A 22636-nucleotide genomic window follows, 5' to 3' on the forward strand; every position below is an offset into this window, starting at 1 on the left:
CCAGATTGTGATATGGATGCTGACATTCAGGTGAACCCAGTTTATAAAACAGCCCTGTCAAACATTTGGTATACCCTGACAAGATCTTTCGGTAAATGTAGGCTAATTTTCCATCCCTTAGTCGTTATTGAGAATATCTCATGACCATTTCTGCATTCTCGGAATGTTTTCTCAGCCTTATCTTGAATGCACACATTCAAGAACAGATGGACCTATTCTTGCATTATCTTTTTAAAAACCTCTTTGTTCTTACTGTTGTATCAACTCTTGTAGTCAGTGTTCAGTTGCTGTGCATCAGAGAAGGTTCTCTTAGGTTTCAGTTCTTGGAAACGTCTTAGTTCTTTTGAGTGTTAAGTATGTTTTTAGGCCTGGTGCTAATTTTGGAAACAAGGAGATGATTAATCTGACCAAAGATACATTTTTGCTTTTAGATGCATGTGTAGAAATTGATTTATAGAATTATTTCCCACAGATTGCTTTTTCCTCGGGGAAAGCTAATCTTAAGAGCTCTAGAGATAACAGGGTTCTTGTCCTATAAAACAAACCTTTGGCTCTTCCCTAGGGTTATCTCCAGTGCTTTTCTGCTTTTATTCTGTGTATGTGTGTATGCAGGCATTGAATTTCTCACTGAATTTTTTCTTATTTTGGGGGATGTGGAATGTGATAGAGAACTGAGAGAGAGAGAGGGTGGTCGTGGGGAGGGGAGTGTAAGAGGTAGGCTGTTTTTCCTGGGCTCACTGGGCTACACTTGCTAGTGCTGAGAACCCTTGGTTAGGGATGGCAGAAAAGACATCTGTTTAGGGTGCTCCTGAACAGTAAGTTCTTTTGTTATTTATTGAGGAGGAGGACTTGCAAACGCTCCCTCTGTTGCAAGCCTTGTCCTGCGTGTAAACGCCTTAGGCTCAGGCGTTAGGAGGTGTCTTTCTCGTGAGAAGTCCCTTTCCTTGCACTGGCCACATTGATCAGTGTATAGACTGAGCGGACCATGGGGTGATCATCTAGTCTTCTCTGTGGTATGTTTCTTTCAAAAAGCTTGTAGTTGAGTTGTTGTGCTCTTGAGCTTATGATGATTATACCTAAAAGTTCTTGGAGCCAATATTTGTTTTGAGTGGCCTTTTCAAGGTTTTTTTTTTCTTTCAATCATGAAATATTACAGACTGAAAATTGTAGACAGTAATGTAATCTGTTATGATCATATCCACATCTGAATTAAAGCAGTTGTTGCTGTTCTGCCACATGTGCTTCAGACGGCCCTGTTTTAATTTTTATGCAACATGTTAGAGCTTAAGTCCACTCCTCGCCACCCCAACCTTTGCCTGTCTTCTTCCCCTCCAGAGGAAATTATCATTCTCCTGTTGATTGTACCACAGGCATGTTTCATATCTTTTAGATAATATTAAGTACCTCATGGCATTAATTGTTTTGTCTTAAAAAATGAACATAAATATACTGGATGTAAATTACTAATATTGTTTATCCTATGTTGTGTTTTCTAATTTCCATGTTTTTTTCTTTTTTCCTGTTTCTCTTCCTCCCATCGAATTATTTTTTCTTTCGCACTTATTTTCTTGATTTTCTTCATGTGTTACTCCTCTGATTTGTCTGATCTCCTGATTCACATGTGGTGGGTCGTTTCCTTGTATCTTTTCTGAATGATGCTATTGTGAGCTTATGCTTGGGAACCTTGCAGCATGTGAGTAAAGTGAAATCACCGTCCAATCTTGCATGTTGTAAAGACTTGGGGTTTTGTTTTTTCATTAGGAGGTTTCTTCCCATCCCCCCCCCCCCACCCCCCCCCCCAGATCAGAATTCCTTGCAGAGATGAGATTCTTGAAGGTCTCCCTGGGTTCCTGGTGACGTTTGGCTTGTTCCCCTTGCACTGATGGCACAGTCTTTTGAGGGTCCTGGTCTTTATGGGGGTCTTCACCTCCCGCTTGTGTCCTTCCTGTGGCCCCTCGCAGGTGTTCACTCTCCGTTTTCAGTTCTGTTCCTCTCTTTGTCCTGTGCCCATTTCCAACTTTGTTCTCATTGCATTTGTATTTCTTAGGAGATTTCTGTTTCTCTCTGTGAGTTTAGCTGTGTGCTAGAGTTTGTTTTTGTTGGAGTTGGAGCCTGTGTTTCTGGGTATGCGTTGCAGGAAGTGTTTCTTATAAGCTGACTCTGCTGTTACTGGCACCTTCAAATATCTTTTCCTTAGAAAAAACATATCATTGACCACATAACCAGGGTTTTTTTTTGGTAATGGAGAAATGTATGTGGTCAAGTTTCAGATATCGAATTAGTTACTTTCAGTTTTGAGTTTGCCAATATTCTGTGTTTATATTCTAATGGAAAAAAATCTCTCTTGTTCACTATAGATCTGCTGTTTATAATATTTACCTACTATATGTGGTTTTCATGATTAGATTTTTTAATTAGCTAATGTGTTATGGTTTCAGCCCTGCACCTTTCTTGCTCCCTGATGGACTGGTTCGCTTGGTTAATAAACAGATAAACTGGCATTTGGTACTTGCAAGGTAAGGATGCATAAAATTCACCTAATGTTTCTCTACCTGGATTAGCATTTAAATTCCATTATGGTTATTAATTTTAGGGTCCTTATGGCTTGCTCTCTTGGTTTTCTATTGTATATAAATTCCCTGTGTCACACATGATTAATATTGTTTAAATATATTAATGCAACTCTATTGAATTATTTTGTATGCCTTTGTACCTATATACGCATCTAATTATAAGGTTACAAATTGGATAAAGATGTGAAAAAATTTGAAAATGATTTTAACTTCTTAAAATGGTTCCATCTACGATAATGAGAGCTACAGATACTCATACAGGGATTTGTTTCTCTTTTTCCCCATGAAAGCAATGGGAAACTCTTGGCTGCTGTTCAAGACCAGTGTGTGGAGATCAGGTAAGTGTCAGTTGTATTCATTCAGCAGTTCCCTTCAGAAAAGATTTACTTGATTTATGAGAACTCAGGTTTTTAAAGGGGGTATATTTAAAGGAATTTTTTTTATTAACTCATGTAGTTTTGTAAGGTGTCAAATGCCAACTTATGCTAATTAAAGGATGAAGACTGTTCTCAGAGTATGCCTTCTACTTCCCTTGATCACTCTGTCTCCTGAGAAATTTTGCTTTCTCAGTAGACAAAAGCATATATTCCAGAGCTCTGAAAATTACTCTTCGTTTATTGCTAAGTCAGATAAGCAGATGTTCAGGTAGGTGAAAAAGCAATCGAGACAGCTTTACTCTGTTGGCATAAAGCTGTAGATGGAACACGGGCCTGCAGAACACTAAGGCTTAGTGTTACTAGAGACCACTGATTCTCTGTCCTCCTGAAACATCAGTGGTATTACATTTACATCTAGAAGACTTCTCTGAGCTGGGCTTCTCATGCACTTTATTTTTAAGTACTATATCAATTGTGAAAGAAATAGCAACATTGGCAACTAATTTAGGAAAACTAGTTTATGCTCTCAGGAAATTGTCAACAGCAGACTAAACATATTTTACCTCTAAATCTGGGGGCCACTCCTATCTCCAGGAAAGCCCCAAGTCTTGAGTCTCAAAATATAAGCAACTGAGGTGGAAATTTCAGGCTGCCTGGATACCAGTCAGAACTTTTTTCTGCTACTTTATTGTGGACTGAAACTCGTTTTAATAAGCATTCAGTTTTTAGCACATTGTTTCTCTTTGCAAAATTTCTTCTTTCATTTATCCAAACTGAACTGGAATTAGCTTTGGATAACTTTTAGGGGAGTAGATGGAGGGTTAGCTCCCGTTGGGGCTCTGACTTCAGATCTTGAGCCTCTGTGATCAGTCTTAAAACCATCAGGACAGAGATGATTGGCAATAATGACTGCTTTTCAGAACTTCACTCTTCATTCCACATGGCTTTGATAGGCAGGGCCCTCTTCTCTAACAGCAAGAGTGAGCCTCGGGGGCACGGTATTTTAGCTGATAATTGTTCATAGAGATGGGCTGGTACTTCCTTCTCCATTTGCTGCAGTGATGTGAAGTGTTTCTCTTAGAGAAATGTGTATATCGTGTGACTTCTTTATGAACAGCAGATAGTAGTCAAAATTGCCATCTTTTTTTCCCCCTCACAAAATGGAAACGTTAATGGAATGGCTTTAGTTGGTAGGACTGGAATACACATGTGGCAAAGGATTGATGCTTAGGCTTGTGAAGGAGATTTTGACTAAAGGTTTCTGGAACTTGTTACTAAAAATTGTGATGAAAAGAAAAAAAGTAATTATTTGCTTTTGTAAGAGAATTTGCTACTGGATTGTTAGCATGTACAGTAATATTTATAAAATGTATACATAGGCCAGCTTTGTAGGAGTCTGCTCATGCATTTGAGACTAAGCAGTGAGGGAAGATTTCTGGGCAACAGACGTGATGGTCGTCAAGATCTTATTCGTCTGGTCTGTAATTTGCAAGAGTTTTGTAACTTGGTATATTTAAAGACTTTTGGGGCCAAGAGGCAGTATATGAGAAAACCTTTCAGGGACTTATTCCCATTGGATCCCCTTCCCTTTATTGGTTGGGTATCAATCCTTGATGCTCCTATAATAATCAACACATAAATGATAAAAAGGTAATGCTAATGGTGTTGGGCACTGTTGTAGGTGTTTTACACATGTTAGCTCAATCCATGCAGAAGTCCTTTCTCTCTATTTTAGGAATGAGGGCTCTGGCACAGTATGGTGAAATAACTTGCCCAGGGATTTGAAATCAGCTCTCCTAGCTTCAGTGTTCATGCTCTTGTCTACAAATTTGTACTACCTCTTGGTCATGCCTTTTAGCCATCTATGCCAATATGTTTACACGTGGGTTTCCCCCAGTATATTTATGGCCTCTGCTTTGCACTCCTCCAAGGGGGTGCCATTTGTTTAAAACTCCAGTGAATGGGATCTGAAGTCTCGGCTCCTTTATACTGTGTGTTCCTTGGAGGCATGGACTGTTTTCTTTTTTTTTTTTTCCCCCTTGCACTTGTATATTTCCTTGGATGTAATAGGTGCTTAGTTAATGTTTTAGTGGCCTGGTCTGTCAGCAAGTGGGATGGGGAAGCAGATTCTGAAGAGGATATTATGGGGCAGAGCCTACTCTCTTGTTCACGTTGGCATTCAGTTGCTTTTGTCGCAGATAGACACCCACACTTACTTTGCAGTAACCTGAGAGGAAATGTCTTTAAGCAAAGTGGGGTGGTCAGCAAAGAAAAAGGGCAAGGTGGATCCCCAAAGTCAATGCTGTGACTAGTGGCTGTACCTGAATTTTTAAGATGTTTATTCTCACTGCTCATTTGTGTCTTCTCTACCACAGTGAGGAGCACATGCAATCTAAGATTGACTCCAGTAGTAATAGTAGTCGGCACTCAGTATTCAGTAAATATTTGTAGATTGAATTAGAATATGAAAGATAATTATAGTGTCTGGGGTTGTTATTCGATATTAGGAAGCGGTTATAAACAGGAGATAGTTTCAGTGGAAAACATGCAAAGCTGAAACACTATAGTTGAGGAGACAGCTCTGCTATTGGCAGTGCAGGGCTAGGCTGCTGTCCCTCATCTTCAGTTTTGAAGTGAGTGGCAAAGGCCTCAATCACATGCTCTACTATGACACTTAACCTGCTTATGTGTGGAGTTGACATGGGTGAAAAACAGTTTGTGAATTGCTACTTGTCATTTGGTGGTTGTGGACTATAAGTGTTTAATACATACTTCCTCTTTTCCTAAGTATTGAAGTGATAGTTTCTTAAGATTATGGGCTGTTATAAATATGGGAACTGATTAGAAACTTTCATGAGACACAGTAAAAAGCATTAGAATAAGGGACTCATAAAAAAGGCACCCTTGCCTCCCCTCCTCCCAATTTGCTCAAGTATCTTAAGTGAATATATTCTGTGACGTTTTGACAAAACAGATTTGTCTCCCCTCCCTTCCTCCCCTTTTCCAGCCAAAAGAACAAACTATTGTTTGTGATTGTATTACTTCACTCTGTGTGCTAAGTCACTTCAGTTGTGCCCAGCTCTCTGTGACCCTGTAGAGTGTATCCCATCAGACTCCTCTGTCCATGGGATTTCCCAGGCAAGAATACTGGAGTGGGTTGCCATTTCCTTCTCCAGGGGATCTTCCCGACCCAGAGATTTAAACCCTGGTTTCTTGTATCTCCTGCACTGGCAGGTAGGTTCTTTACTGTTAGCGCCACCTGGTCTAGTTCATGGTAATTTATATGTGATGTCTGATTTAATCTTCTCTGAACTCTGAAGTTGCCGTTACTTATCCTGTTTAGTGAAAGCAAAAATGAAATCATGTTGAATATTTTGTCCAGGTTACAAGAGCTGACATTAAGTCAGATTCACTTGTGAGGTCATTTCTTTTTTGTTCTAGACCATGTGGAGGGTGTATAGTCTTAATTTCTTAAGGAAATTTATTTCCATAATTGTAGCTGGATTTTGTTAATATAATTTAATAAATGGCTAAAAATCTTTGTCTTTAAAATTTGTTTTAAAGGTAACACTTATTTTACAAATGTTAGAAAATACAGTTAAGTATTTATGAAAGAACAGCACATTTTATGGTCCAAAAGTTGTCTACTATTAACATTTTGATGTATGTTCTTTGAAATTTGTGTGTGTGTATAAACTATGTGTATATTTAGTAGAATGATACTCTGCATTCTATTTGATACCTTTTTCTTTAACTTCTGTAAACTAATACATTGTTAGCATCTTTTCATGTCACATACAATAATTACATAATATTTCATAGAGTATATGTAGCAAAATTTAATAATTAATCTCTTTATACTGGCTGTATTTTTCTTTTTCATAAATAAGACTGCATTAACTGCCTTTATCTGTGTATATCTGTAGTTATTTCCCAGGGATAACTTTATAGAAATTAAATTGCTAGATCAAATACCATGGACGTTAAAGTTTTGGATAATTGCTTATAAATTCTTTTCTAGAAGGTTTAACAGTTTTCATTTTTGAAGATATAATAATTAGGCTACTTTGGTATATATTTCAAGAATACAGATATCGAGTAGGTCATTTATATGTATAAAATATATATGTATATGGTCACTTGTTAAAGCTGTTTGACTTATGAAAACAAGAGTTTTTCCCCTGATTAAAATCTGTGATATGATACTCATCAGTGGTTCTTAGGCAATCCTATGGACTGTCTGTAGCCTGCCAGGCTCCTCTGACCATGGGATTTTCCAGGCAAGAATACTGGAGTGGGTTGTCATTTCCTTCTCCAGCTTCCCAACTCAGGGATTGAACCTGGGTCTCCCACATTGCAGGCAGATGCTTTACCCTCTGAGCCACCAGGGAAGCTAACCAGGATCCATCTGTGGAACTTAAAAAAATACTTTTGCTTGGGCCCCATCCCAGATTTACTAAATCAGAGCCTTTGGGTCTAGGGTTCAGGCATCTCTATGGTATCAAAAGGCTGTGCTTAAAATCACTTAATGCTTGTATTGCTGTATTCTTACTGTAGCTGTGTACCTAGTGAAATAAGGTTGAAAGAAAACATTGTTACCAATGAAAGTGTCGTATTTGTGGCACAGAACCTATCTGTATGAGGGAAGGAATGTCATTAAACATTAATGTTGTCTAGAGAAGTTGTCTGGTCTGTGGTGTCGTATAGTAGTACTACACAGTCTTGTTATGGCAAAACTGTTGTCTTACTTTTACATATGTCTTTTGCAGGTCTGCAAAAGATGATTTTACATCTATTATTGGGAAATGTCAAGGTAAGAGTTTCCAGAATATTCAAAAAATGAGAAATTCAAATTTACAACAATTAATATTTCTTAAAAATCAGAATAGATGCTATTTATTGGCAAGGATGATTATGAATTTATTAAAATAATTTTAACACATCTTAACCGATTTCTGTTTTAAGATGTGAATTTTGGAGAGAGATGAAATTGACATGTTCTACAAAACTCTTAGCCAGTTTTAATAATGTTCTTGTAAGTGTCTGTACTCTTTTATTTTGAATTGAATGCAGAAAATCATTTGTAGGTATGTCCAGAGTTGGTCAGATATAAACTAGTAAATAGTCTGGGATTTGATCATTCTTTGATACACGATTCAGCAGAAATTTACTGAGTATCATTTGTGTATATATATGACATCTTGCTGGGTTTGAGGGGTTTGATCATGAGCAAAAATGCATCAGCCTTTACCTCATGAGGCATGTGTGTGTGTGATCAGTTGTGTCTGACTCTTTTGCGACCCCAGGGACTGTAGCCCTCCAGGCTTCTCTGCCCATGGGATTTTCCAGGCAAGAATACGTAGCAGGTTGCCGTTTCCTTCTCCAGGGGATCTTCCTGACCCAGGGATCGAACCTGTGTCTCTTGCAGTTTCTGCACTGGCAGGTGGATTCTTTACTGCTAGTGCCGCCTGGGAAGCCCTTCGCAAGGCATGTTCAGATATATTCTTACAGATTTTGATAAATCTGAAGGAAAAATACAGAGCAGAGTGAGAGTTTAACCAAGAGTGTGAGAGGAGATTGTTCAGAAAAAGTGACTTTTGGAGAGGAAGCTTAAGAATGAGTAGAAGGTAGGAGAAGGCAGGGAGAGTGTTTTGATCTATGAGAGCTATGTGTGAAAAGGCTTAGGTTTGGAAGAAAACAAGTAAGTGTATGCGCTGTTACATAAATGCATCTATTATGTTTTATTTACAGGACCTCCACTTACATTTGTCTGACCTTGTGTTACTTTTAACAGTGGAGAGATTGTCGGAATCGTGATGATGATAATCATGGTCACGGGTGATGACAACCACTTGTGTCCTTACTGTGTGCCACACACTGTATTTAGTGCTTCTCATGCCCTTTTCCCCATTTGCTTGGAAAAACAAGGTATACATATTTTACCTTAAAGCAGCATTCAGTTCAGTTCAGTCGCTCAGTTGTGTCCAACTCTTTGCGACCCCACGAACTGCAGCACACCAGGCCTCCCTGTCCATCACCAACTCTCAGAGCTTACTCAAACTCCTGTCCATTGAGTCGGTGATGCCATCCAACCATCTCATCCTCTGTCGTCCCCTTCTCCTCCTGCCTTCAATTTTTCCCAGCATCAGGGTCTTTTCCAGTGAGTCAGCTCTTCGCATCAGGTAGCCAGAGTATTGGAGTTTCAGCTTCAGCATCAGTCCTTCCGATGAACACCCAGGACTGATCTCCTTTAGAATGGGCTGCTTGGATCTCCTTGCTTTCCAAGGGACTCTCCAGAGTCTTCTCCAACACCACAGTTCAAAAGCATCAATTCTTCGGCTCTCTCAGCTTTCTTTGTAGTTCAACTCTCACATCCATACATGACTACTGGAAAAACCATAGCCTCGACTAGATGGATCTTTGTTGGCAAAGTAATATCTCTGCTTTTTAATAATTTTTTTTAAATTAAAAAACAGCATTAGATTAAAATAATTGACAATGAAAGAGCCAGGAGAAGGGAGGCATTGATAGTTTTGAAATCTACGGAATGGTGGGAAGACAGGATTCCCCTGGCTGGGCTTAAGCTCGTGGTCAAATGCACCATTGGTGGCCTAGGGCCAGTTTCCTTCTCATTATCAGCTGTTCAGATGTAAAAATCAAATGTTTTAAAAATGTTTTGAGTCCCATGTTAATGGTGATATTAATTATATTAGTATGTTAGAATTATTATTCTTGTACAATTCCATGTATGCGTGTGTGTTAGTTGCTTCATCGTGTTGGACTCTGTGACCTGATGGTCGGTAGCCCGCCAGGCTCTGTCGGTGGAATTCTGCAGACAAGTAATACCAGAGTGGGTTGCCATTCTTTTCTCCAGGGAACCCTCCTGATCCAGGGATCGAACCTGGGTTTCCTGCATTGCAGGTGGAGTCTTTACCATCTGAAACACCAGGGAAGCCCCAATTCCATGTCTGTGCTTTGTGTTCAGTCATGTCCAACTCTTTGGACCCCATGGACTGTCTACTAGTGGATCAACTAATAAATAGAGTTGTTACGGAGTTAGCTTTACACAGTGTGTATTGTCACTTAAGAGCAAATGTGAAACTTCCTACATATTTATATAAATTCACCTCCGCTTCTTGAAATCTGTTCCTTCCATTCTGTTACCTGGAGTACCCCGTTCCCTCAGTACCCTGGTCAGTGGTACTCTCATCTGTACCAAGGCAAAAATGAGGCATTTTCTCTTCTTTTACCTTCCTTCCCTTCTTTCTTTCCTTGACAAAGATTTATTTCGTTGCCACCATACCAGGCACTATTATCCTAGGCACTGTGTATACAACAAGGAATAAGATATAGGTTACCTAGATTTAAGGATTTAGCCCATCGTGGGGGAGAGAGAGAAATAATTCATTGCGCTTATACTGAGTGATGCAATGGAGAAGACTCATCTTAATTTCACCAGGTCCCTAGAATGTTTTTAAATGACGCTTGCTTGCTGCTTGTGCACGTCATCTGTCTCAGCCCTAGTTCAGGCTCATAATGTTTTTGTTATTTGGTTTCTTGCAACAGTCTCCTAACCAGGTTTTCTTCTATATGCCCTTCACTAATCCATACTTTACACTGCTTGTCAAACTGATCATTCTTCAATGAGAATTCTATCAAGGTTCCCTTTAAGTCTGGCTCTGCTGCTTTCTAGATACTAACCTTGGACATGTTATTGATACTTTATGTCTCTGAGCCTCAGTGATCTGTAATACGGGCTCAAACCTGTAGAAGGGGTTGTGGAGAAATGATGTGAGCCTATATATGTATATATATATACACATACACATCTCTTAGAATAATGTCTGACATGCTGAGTCCTTAGGGGACATTAAGCTATTGCTATTGTGACTAGTACTGTAAGATGTGCTTAAGACCTTTCACTTGTGCTCCGTTGACTGTAGAATGCAGCTCTCATTTTCTAGTTCAGGAAATAAGACTAGCTCTAGTCTGCCTGTCTGTCCTGTGAGATGGCCCTGTCATGTGTCCCGTGGTCTGAGCTTGCAGTTTGAGCCCATTGTGCTCTTTATACCGTGGTGGCGATGGTTCCGTTAGTCTAGATGCATCCACCGTTCTATTTAATTAATTAGCTCTCATGTTTTAGTTCAGATATCAGCTTTTTTGGGCAACCTTTTTTTCCTTGGCCTCTTCCTCATGATTTGTGCATTTTTTTCTTAATGTTTCTGTAGGACTTTTTGTACCTGTATCATTGCACTTAGCCTAATTTCCTTTCCTTTTTCAATTGTTGGTTTGCTTGTGTGATTCCTAATTAGATTGAAGGCAGGGTTTTTCTGTTACTGAACTTGGTTTTTTTTTTTTTCATTCTTAGTGCCTAGCGTGGTGTCTAACACATAGTAGGCACACAGCTTTTGGCCATATCAAGTGGATAATGGTATTTGATAACTACTAAAATGATTTTATAAAGGAATCTATGAACATAGTGTATTTCCTTGTTTTTTGTGGGTTAATTTTATAAGTTCATGTGTGTATATGTGTGTGTATGTACATACACATATATGTATGTATTTTGTATATATTATATACATTATATTATATATTTTGTATAATTTATATGAAATATATTTATATATATAAAATAAATATATAAATATATAATTATAAATATACAATATATATATTAATTATATATATTATATATAAGTTTGTGGGTAATTGTAATACTCGTGTTTTTTTTTTTCTTTAGCCATGGACTTTATTGTTTGAATATTTGAAATTATTATTCTATACACAGATGTTACTTTCTTACAAAACTCTGTTTTCCATATTGCTAGATCACTTCACTCTTCATTTTATGTCACATTTCCATCAAGAACTATTTCCCCAAATCACAGTCTGCCTGATTGTGTGTCGTTGTTCAGTTGCTAAGTTGTGTACGACTCTGCAGTGCCATAGACTAGCCCGCCAGGCTCATCTGTCCTTGAGATTTTCCACGCAAGAATACTGGAGTGGGTTGCCATTTCCTTCTCCGATACTCGTGTTTTTTATTCCTTTTGTACACAAGTGTGTATACATACCACAGTTAGAACTATAAGGATAGATAAGAAGCCATGTTTACTTAGTATCTTTCTGAGAATAATAGAAGGCGAGTAGTTTTTGTGACTTTCTAAAACTTCGGGGTTCCAAGTTTTTCTCAATTTGCTTTGTATAGGTTTTTCACCAGCACTGAAGTGGACCACGTTTGGAGTAAATAAAGTATAAGGATCAAGAAGTTCCTAGAATAGTTGGGGATATTCAGTTACCTTTTCCCTGGTGATTCCCTCTTGTTGCGTTGGGGCTTGGGGACCATGTGGTGGGCTTTTGAGAAGTGTGCTCAGAATCTAGGAGTGATCTAGACACTCAGGGCCCCTTTGAGCTTTGATAGTAGACCCTGCTCTGAGACCATAAGTAAACCAAGAAATCTGTGAGTTAACATGAAAATGGGAAGATAACCCTTCTGTATTTCAGACAACTTGTAACATTTGTTAGAGCTTTTACTGTGTATGGGCTGGTACCTGGTGGCTTAGCTGGTAAAGAATCTGCCTGCAATGAGGGAGACCTGGGTTTAATCTCTGGGTTGGGAAGATTCCCTGGAGAAGGGAAAGGGTATCCACTCCAGTATTCTGGCCTGGGAGAATTCCATGTAGTCCGTGGGGTTGCAAAGAGTCGGACATTACTAAGTGACTTTCACTTTTCACTCTACTGCATACAGTTAATGTGGCAGCATGAATGAGATAATAATGCTTTGAGAACTAATGTTTTATTTTGTTGGCTTCTGAATGTGTGAATTTATGACTTTAATGCTGCATTAATGGCTTCTTTCCATTTCATATAATGTGAGGTAATGATCATTTGCTTATCATCTAACTCATCTTTATGGGCATAACTCTCATCTGCCAAATGATGTTTCCTGTGTATGCCTGGAGAGAAGGAGCCAGATTGTTGTTACTGCATTTCTGAAACTCACAGTAGAGTCTGCAGACTGAAATAGGAGCTATTTGGTTCCACTTCAATATTTTTCAGTTATTGTTTGATAAAATATATGCTATTTGAGGATGTTTTAAATGTGGATTGCAACTTGTTTTGGCTGTGTTGGCCAGGACATAAACAGTACTTTCATCTTCTCTATCTTGAATAAAGACTTAAAAATAGCACATGGAATTAGACATTTTTATAGCTATCCTATGTTAATCAGGAGATTTTTCTCATGTTTCTGAGTTTGAGATACCATAACCCAGAGCTTCCTGAGCAGCAGCTTGCCTAGATGTATGTGGGCTGAGATCCCATCAATTGCCCAGTGGCCTGGTGGCCCTCTGACAGCACAAGCTCAGGCTGGTTGCCTCCAATTTCCAGCAGCCTCATCTACTTACCCATAGGTGCCATGCTGTTTAGCTGCTAAATTGTGTCTTACTCTTTGTGGCCCCCATGGACTGTAGCCCTCCAGCTCCTCTGTCAATGGCATTTCCCAGGCAAGAATACTGGAGTGGGTTTGCCATTCCTTTCTCCAGGGGATCTTCCCAACCCAGGGAGCGAACCTGTGTCTCCTGCATGACAGGCGGATTCTTTTTACCACTGAGCCACCAGTGCCATACAAACACGATAGTGTATGTGTGTCTTGATAGGAAAAATGTTGGGAAGCATAGACCGTTTGAAGCGCCCTGGTTTTGAAATGAAACATTTTTCTTTTGAATTGTGTGATTCAGGAGCCTCAGCTTATATAGCGTTTTAAATTTGTTTTCATGAATTTTAATAATTTTTTTCTTATTGACAAAACAATACACATTCTCAGTACAAGTTTTAGAAACTAAGAATGAGCAAAAAGTAGAAAATAAAGATAAGCACATCATCCAGAGATAAGTAAGACTAACATTTCATGATCTGTTCTTTCAGATGTTTTTTTCTCTAGGTATTTTTACTGTAGATATGTTCTATGAAAGTAAAAGTTTTATAATCTATTTTCTTCATTTAAAGATTGTTTAAGTCATCTAGGTTGAAGTTCAAGAAGAATTTCCCAAAGTATCTTTTTAAATGTTTTTTTGTTTTTTACTGGATAACTTCCTGTGTTAGGACATAGGTCTCCCAACTACCCAAATTATGCAGAAAATGCCCATGTATTGGATCTCTGAGCAGTAAGTACCCCAGTGTTGTACTTGATATCAGCAGCAAGGTAGAACATTCAGTAGGCCTCTGTGCAGATAATTGTTTATAACAGCATATTATTGTTACCTGTCTTTGCCACTGGAGATATTGGTTTATAGATTTTTATTTTGGTAATGTTTTTCTGGTTTACCACTGGAGTAGTGCTGGTCTCAGAATATGAGTTGTCAAGTGTTCCCTTTTGTTTTCTGTAAGACTTTGTGTTCAGTTCAGTTCAGTCACTCAGTCGTGTCCGACTCTGCGTCCCCATGGACGGCAGCACACCAGGTTCCCTGTCCATCACCAGCTCCCAGAGTTTACCCAAACTCATGTCCGTTGAGTCGGTGATGCCATCCAACCATCTCATCCTCTGTCGTCCCCTTCTCCTCCTGCCCTCAATCTTTCCCAGCATCAGGATCTTTTCAGTGAGTCAGCTCTTCACATCAGGTGGCCAAAGTATTGGTGTTTCAGCTTCAACATAAGTCCTTCCAATGAACACCCAGGACTGATCTCCTTTAGGATGGACTGGCTGGATCTCCTTGCATTCCAAGGGACTCTCCAGAGTCCTCTCCAACACCACAGTTCAAAAGCATCAATTCTTAGGTGCTCAGCTTTCCTTATAGTCCAACTCTCACATGCATACATGACTATGGAAAAAACCATAGCCTTCACTAGACGGACCTTTGTTGACAAAGTAATGTCTCTGCTTTTTAACATGCTGTTTAGGTTGGTCATAACTTTCCTTCCAAGGAGTAAGCGTCTTTTAATTTCATGGCTGCAATTACCATCTGCAGTGATTTTGGAGCCCCCAAAATAGAGTCTGACACTGTTTCCACTGTTTCCCCATCTATTTCCCGTGAAGTGACGGGACCGGATGCCATGATCTTCGTTTTCTGAATGTTGAGCTGTAAGCCAACTTTTCCACTAGCCTCTTTCACTTTCATCAAGAGGCTCTTCAGTTCTTCTTCACTTTCTGCCGTATGGGTGTTGTCGTCTGCGTATCTGAGGTTATTGATATTTCTCCCGGCAATCTTGATTCCAGCTTGTGCTTTCTCCAGCCCAGCATTTCTCATGATGTACTCCGCATATAAGTAAAATAAGCAGGGTGACAATATACAGCCTTGACATACTCCTTTTCCTATTTGGAACCAGTGTGTTTTCCATGGCCAGTTCTAACTGTTGCTTCTTAACCTGCATACAGATTTCTTAGGAGGCAGGTAAGGTGGTCTGGTATTCCTATCTCTTTAACAATTTTCCACAGTTTCTTGTGATCCACACAGTCAAAGGCTTTGGCATAGTCAATAAAGCAGAAATAGATGTTTTTCTGGAACTCTCTTGCTTTTTCGATGATCCAGCAGATGTTGGCAGTTTGATCTCTGGTTCCTCTGCCTTTTCCAAAACCAGCTTGAACATCTGAAAGTTCACGGTTCACGTATTGCTGAAGCCTGGCTTGGAGAATTTTGAGCATTATTTTACTAGCATGTAGAATTGGAATAATTTCTTAATTGTTTGGTAGAATTCACCAGTGAAACTAGAGTTTTGTGGGTAGGTTTTTATTGATAATTCTTAATTAAAATTTAAAAATAGATATAAGGCTTTTAAAAATTTAAATTTCCTCTTCTTTTAATTCCCATCTTTTATGGAATTTCCCTCTATATTTTACTATATATTGGCATAAAGTTGTAATGTTTCTTCGTTACCTTTTATTTTATGTCAGATCTGTAGTGATGTTCCTCTTTTATTCTTGATACTGGTAATTTGTGTTCCCTTTTCTCTTGGTCAGTGAAGCCAGGTTTTTATCAGTTTATTAATATTCAATAAAAATAGATTTTGGTTTCATTTTCTATTCTCCTGATTTTTGCTCTATTTCCTTTCTTCTATGAGATTTAATTTGCTTATATTTGTCTAGATGGAAGATGGAAGTTTAGATCATTGAGTTTAAATCTTTTTTCTCCGTAAGCGTTTAAGCTTGTGTTAATATAAGCATTTTTGTTATCTCATTTAATTCTCTTGGGATTAAAGAACATATTTGATATGATTTTAACCTTTTAAATATATTAAAGTTTGATTTATACATAGCAGCATATTGTCTGTCTTCAAAAGAATTCTGTCTTCAGAATTTGATTATTGCATATGGGGTGCTGCTGCTGCTGCTGCTAAGTCACTTCAGTCGTGTCCGACTCTATGTGACCCCATAGACGGCAGCCCACCAGGCTCCCTCATCCGTGGGATTCTCCAGGCAAGAACACTGGAGTGGGTTGCCATTTCCTTGTCCAGTGCATGCAAGTGAAAAGTGAAAGTGAAGTCGCTCAGTCGTGTCCGACCCTTAGCGACCCCATGGACTGCTCCCCACCAGGCTTCTCCGTCCATGGGATTTTCCAGGCAAGAGTACTGGAGTGGGGCGCCATTGCCTTCTCCGATATGGGGTGCAGATATTGAATATAGAGGTGTAAAAGTGTTAATTACATTGAACTGGGTGTCAGAGCTGTTCAAACTTTTATATATACTAATTTTCTATCTAGTTCTATCAGTTCCTGAGAGAGGGTTGATGTGTCCAAGTATAATTGCATATTTGTTTATCTTACCTTTAGTTCTATCAGTCTTTATGTATTGATATTTAGGGGTTCTAGTTTTTAGGTATCTGCACATATTATTTTATTGTCTTGAGGAAATGGCTCCTTCATTGTGATGGAATATCCCTATTTCCAGGAATACTCTTTGACTAATATTATTCTATTTTGTCTAATAGTATTACAGTTGAATTCTGTTTTGTCTGATATTATAATTGCTCTCGCTTTTTTATGATTAGCATTTGCATGACATATCTTTATCTCCTCTTTTGCATTTTTTCTGTGTATCAATTAAATGTACATCTCTTGTTCTTGTAGAAATCATATAACTTGAGTCATGCTTTTATTTTCAGTCTGACAATTTCTGTCATTTACTTGTAATGTTTAGGATATTTACATTTAATGAAGTTACTGAGCTGGTTGGGGTTTACTGTCTTATTTTTCTTTTTTTAAATTATTTTTTAAAATATAAATTTATTTGTTTTAATTGGAGGCTAATTACTTTACAATATTGTATTGGTTTTGCCATACATCAACATGAATCTGCCACGGGTGTACACGTGTCCCCATCCTGAACCCCCCTCCCACCTCCCTCCCCATACCATCCCTCTGGGTCATCCCAGTGCACCAGCCCCTAGCATCCTGTATCATGCATTGAACCTGGTCTGGCGATTCATTTCACATATGATATTATACATGTTTCAATGCCAAAATTCTCCCAAATCATCCCACCCTCTCCCTCTCCCACAGAGTCCGAAAGACTGTTCTATACATCTGTGTCTCTTTTGCTGTCTTGCATACAGGGTTATTGTTACCATCTTTCTAAATTCCATGTATATGCGTTCAGTTCAGTTCAGTCCCTCAGTCGTGTCCAACTCTTTCCGACCCGTTGAATCACAGCACGCCAGGCCTCCCTGTTCATCACCATCTCCCGGAGTTCACTCAGACTCACGTCCATCGAGTCAGTGATGCCATCCAGCCATCTCATCCTGGGTCTTCCCCTTCTCCTCCTGCCCCCAATCCCTCCCAGCATCAGTTCACTCAGACTCACGTCCATTGAGTCAGTGATGCCATCCAGCCATCTCATCCTTGGTTGTCCCCCTTCTCCTCCTGCCCCCATCCCTTTCCAATGAGTCAACTCTTCACATGAGGTGGCCAAAGTACTGGAGTTTCAGCTTTAGCATCATTCCTTCCAAAGAAATCCCAGGGTTGATCTCCTTCAGAATGGACTGGTTGGATCTCCTTGTAGTCCAAGGGACTCTCAAGAGTCTTCTCCAACACCACAGTTCAAAAGCATCAATTCTTCGGCACTCAGCCTTCTTCACAGTCCAACTCTCACATCCATACATGACCGCAGGAAAAACCATAGCCTTGACTAGACGGACCTTAGTCGGCAAAGTAACATCTCTGCTTTTGAATATGCTATCTAGGTTGGTCATAACTTTTCTTCCAAGGAGTAAACGTCTTTTAATTTCATGGCTGCTATCACCATCTGCAGTGATTTTGGAGTCCCCCAAAATAAAGTCTGACACAGTTTCCACTGTTTCCCCATCTATTTCCCATGAAGTGATGGGACCGGATACCATGATCTTCGTTTTCTGAATGTTGAGCTTTAAGCCAACTTTTTCGTTCTCCTCTTTCACTTTCATCAAGAGGCTTTTTAGCGCCTCTTCACTTTCTGCCATAAAGGTGGTGTCATCTGCATATCTGAGGTGATTGATATTTCTCCCAGCAATCTTGATTCCAGCTTGTGTTTCTTCCAGTCCAGCGTTTCTCATGATGTACTCTGCATAGAAGTTAAATAAGCAGGGTGACAATATACAGCCTTGATGTACTCCTTTTCCTGTTTGCAACCAGTCTGTTGTTCCATGTCCAGTTCTAACTGTTGCTTCCTGACCTGCATACAGCTTTCTCAAGAGGCAGGTCAGGTGATCTGGTATTCCCATCTCTTTCAGGATTTTCCACAGTTTCTTGTGATCCACACAGTCAAAAGCTTTGGCATAGTCAAGAAAGCAGAAATAGAATGTTTTTCTGGAACTCTCTTGCTTTTTCCATGATCCAGCGGATGTTGGCAATTTGATCTCTGGTTCCTCTGCCTTTTCTGAAACCAGCTTGAACATCAGGGAGTTCACGGTTCACATATTGCTGAAGCCTGGCTTGGAGAATATTGAGCATTACTTTACTAGCGTGTGAGATGAGTGCAATTGTGCGGTAGTTTGATTATTCTTTGGCATTGCCTTTCTTTGGAATTGGAATGAAAACTGACCTTTTCCCCTCCTGTGGCCACTGCTGAGTTTTCCAAATTTGCTGGTATATTGCGTGCAGCACTTTCACAGCATCATCTTTCAGGATTTGAAACAGCTCAACTGGAATTCCATCACCTCCGCTAGCTTTGTTCGTCGTGATGCTTTCTAAGGCCCACTTGACTTCACATTCCAGGATGTCTGGCTTGAGATTAGTGGTCACATCATCATGTTTATCTGGGTCGTGAAGATCTTTTTTGTACAGTTCTTCCATGTGTTCTTGCCACCTCTTCTTAATATCTTCTGCTTCTGTTACGTCCAGACCATTTCTGTCCTTTATCGAGCCCATCTTTGCATGAAATGTTCCCTTGGGATCTCTAATTTTCTTGAAGAGATCTCTAGTCTTTCCCATTCTGTTCTTTTCCTCTATTTCTTTGCATTGATGGCTGAGGAACGCTTTCTTATCTCTTCTTGCTATTCTTTGGAACTCTGCATTCAGATGCTTATATCTTTCCTTTTCTCCTTTGCTTTTCGCCTCTCTTCTTTTCACAGCTATTTGTAAGTCCTCCCCAGACAGCCATTTTGCTTTTTTGCATTTCTTTTCCATGGGTATGGTCTTGATCCCTGTCTCCTGTACAATGTCACGAACCTCATTCCATAGTTCATCAGGCACTCCATCTATCAGATCTAGGCCCTTAAATCTATTTGTCACTTCCACTGTATAATCATAAGCAATTTGATCTAGCAGTTTTCCCTACTTTCTTCAGTTTGAGTCTGAATTTGGTAATAAGGAGTTCATGATCTGAGCTACAGTCAGCTCCTGGTCTTGTTTTTGTTGACTGTATAGAGCTTCTCCATCTTTGGCTGCAAGGAATATAATCAATATGATTTTGGCATTGACCAGCTGGTTATGTCCATGTGTAGAGTCTTCTCTTGTGTTGTTGGAAGAGGGTGTTTGCTATGACCAGTGCATTTTCTTGGCAAAACTCTATTAGTCTTTGCCCTGCTTCATTCTGCATTCCAAGGCCAGATTTGCCTGTTACTCCAGGTGTTTCTTGACTTCCTACTTTTGCATTCCAGTCCCCTATAATGAAAAGAACATCTTTTTTGGGTGTTAGTTCTAAAAGGTCTTGTAGGTCTTCATAAAACCGTTCAACTTCAGCTTCTTCAGCATTACTGGTTGGGGCATAGACTTGGATTACTGTGCTATTGAATGGTTTGCCTTGGAGACAGACCGAGATCATTCTGTCGTTTTTGAGATTGCATCCAAGTACTGCATTTCGGACTCTTTTGTTGACCATGATGGCGACTCCATTTCTTCTGAGGGATTCCTGCCTGCAGTAGTAGATATAATTGTCATCTGAGTTAAATTCACCCATTCCAGTCCATTTTAGTTCGCTGATTCCTAGAATGTTGACGTTCACCCTTGCCATCTCCTGTTTGACCACTTCCAATTTGCCTTGATTCATGGACCTGACATTCCAGGTTCCTATGCAATATTACTCTTTACAGCATCGGACCCTGCTTCTATCACCAGTCACATCCACAGCTGGGTATTGTTTTTGCTCTGGCTCCATCCCTTCATTCTTTCTGGAGTTATTTCTCCACTGATCTCCAGTAGTATATTGGGCACCTACTGACCTGGGGAGTTCCTCTTTTGGTATCCTATCATTTTGCCTTTTCATACTGTTCATGGGGTTCTCAAGGCAATAATACTGAAGGCTTGCCATGCCCTTCTCCAGTGGACCACGCTCTGTCAGACCTCTCCACCATGACCCGCCCGTCTTGGGTGGCCCCACAGGCATGGCTTGGTTTCATTGAGTTAGACAAGGCTGTGGTCCTAGTGTGATTAGATTGACTAGTTTTCTGTGAGTAGGCTTTCAGTGTGTCTGCCCTCTGATGCCCTCTTGCAACACCTACCATCTTACTTGGGTTTCTCTTACCTTGTGCATGGGGTATCTCTTCATGGCTGCTCCAGCAAAGCACAGCCGCTGCTCCTTACCTTGGACGAGGGGTATCTCCTTACTGCCGCCGTTCCTGACCTTCAACATGGGATAGCTCCTCTGGGCCCTCCTGGGCTTGCGCTGGCTTACTTCACTCCGTATGATAGGCTCCAGTTTCATCCACCTCATTAGAACTGATTCAAATGTATTTTTTTTAATGGCTGGGTAATACTCCATTGTGTATGTGTATCACAGCTTTCTTATCCATTAGTCTGCTCATGGACATCTAGGTTGCTTCCATGTCCTGGCTATTATAAACGGTGCTGTGATGAACATTGGCATACACGTGTCTCTTTCAGTTCTGGTTTCCTTGGTGTGTATGCCCAGCAGTGGGATTGCTGGGTCATAAGGCAGTTCTATTTCCAGTTTTTTATGGAATCTCCACACTGTTCTCCATAGTGGCTGTACTAGTTTGCATTCCCACCAACAGTGTAAGAGGGTTCCCTTTTCTCCTCATCCTCTCCAGCATTTATTGCTTGTAGACTTTCGGATAACAGCCATTCTGACTGGTGTGAAATGGTACCTCATTGTGGTTTTGATTTGCATTTCTCTGATAATGAGTGATGTTGAGCATCTTTTCATGTGTTTGTTAGCCCTCTGTGTGTCTTCTTTGGAGAAATGTCTATTTAGTTCTTTGGCCCGTTTTTTGATTGGGTAGTTAATTTCCCCTTTCATACTTGTTAGCATTTGTCTTACATATTGTGGTGCTCCTATGTTGGGTGCACATATATTTATAATTGTTATATCTTCTTCTTGGATTGATCCTTTGATCATTATGTAGTGTCCTTCTTTGTCTCTTTTCACAGCCTTTGTTTTAAAGTCTATGTTATCTGATAAGAGTATTGGTACTCCTGCTTTCTTTTGGTCTCTATTTGCGTGGAATATCTTTATCCAGCCCTTCACTCTCAGTCTGTATGTGTCCCTTGTTTTGAGGTGGGTCTCTTGTAGACAACATACATAGGGATCTTGTTTTTGTATCCATTCAGCCAGTCTTTGTCTTTTGGTTGGGGCATTCAACCCATTTACGTTTAAGGTAATTATTGATAAGTATGATCCCGTTGCCATTTAGTTTATTGTTTTGGGTTTGAGTTTATACACCCTTTTTGTGTTTCCTGTCTAGTGAAGATCCTTTAGCATTTGTTGGAGAGTTGGTTTGGTGGTGCTAAATTCTCTCAGCTTTTGCTTGTCTGTAAAGCTTTTGATTTCTCCTTCATATTTGAATGAGATCCTTGCTGGGTGCAGTAATCTGGGCTGTAGGTTATTTTCTTTCATCACTTAAGTATGTCTTGTCATTCCCTCCTGGCCTGAAGAGTTTCTATTGAAAGATCAGCTGTTATCCTTATGGCATCCCGTTGTGTGTTGTTTGTTGTTTTTCCCTTGCTGCTTTTAGTATTTGTTCTTTGTGTTTGATCTTTGTTAATTTGATTAATATGTGTCTTGGGGTGTTTCACCTTGAGTTTATCCTGTTTGGGACTCTCTGGGTTTCTTGGACTTGGGTAATTATTTCCTTCCCCATTTTAGGGAAGTTTTCAACTATTATCTCCTCAAGTATTTTCTCATGGTCTTTCTTTTTGTCTTCTGGGATGCCTATGATTCGAATGTTGGGGCATTTAACATTGTCCCAGAGTTCTATGAGATTGTCCTCATTTCTTTTAATTCGTTTTTCTTTTTTCTTCTCTGATTCATTTATTTCTACCA

The 22636-nt window shown here is 39.7% G+C and overlaps 1 protein-coding gene across 1 annotated transcript in view; it reads left to right on the top strand.

Annotated features, from left to right (window-relative positions):
• Positions 1 to 22636, top strand: part of NBAS (NBAS subunit of NRZ tethering complex) — a 336306-nt gene that overhangs the window by 4023 nt on the left and 309647 nt on the right. The window contains exons 4-6 of the mRNA XM_052647567.1: positions 2439 to 2516; positions 2864 to 2911; positions 7720 to 7763. Coding sequence (XP_052503527.1) covers positions 2439 to 2516; positions 2864 to 2911; positions 7720 to 7763 — 170 coding nt within the window. The remainder of the gene's footprint in view (positions 1 to 2438; positions 2517 to 2863; positions 2912 to 7719; positions 7764 to 22636) is intronic.

Source organism: Budorcas taxicolor, chromosome 11, assembly GCF_023091745.1.
Source record: "Budorcas taxicolor isolate Tak-1 chromosome 11, Takin1.1, whole genome shotgun sequence".
Taxonomy (NCBI): Eukaryota; Metazoa; Chordata; class Mammalia; order Artiodactyla; family Bovidae; genus Budorcas; species Budorcas taxicolor.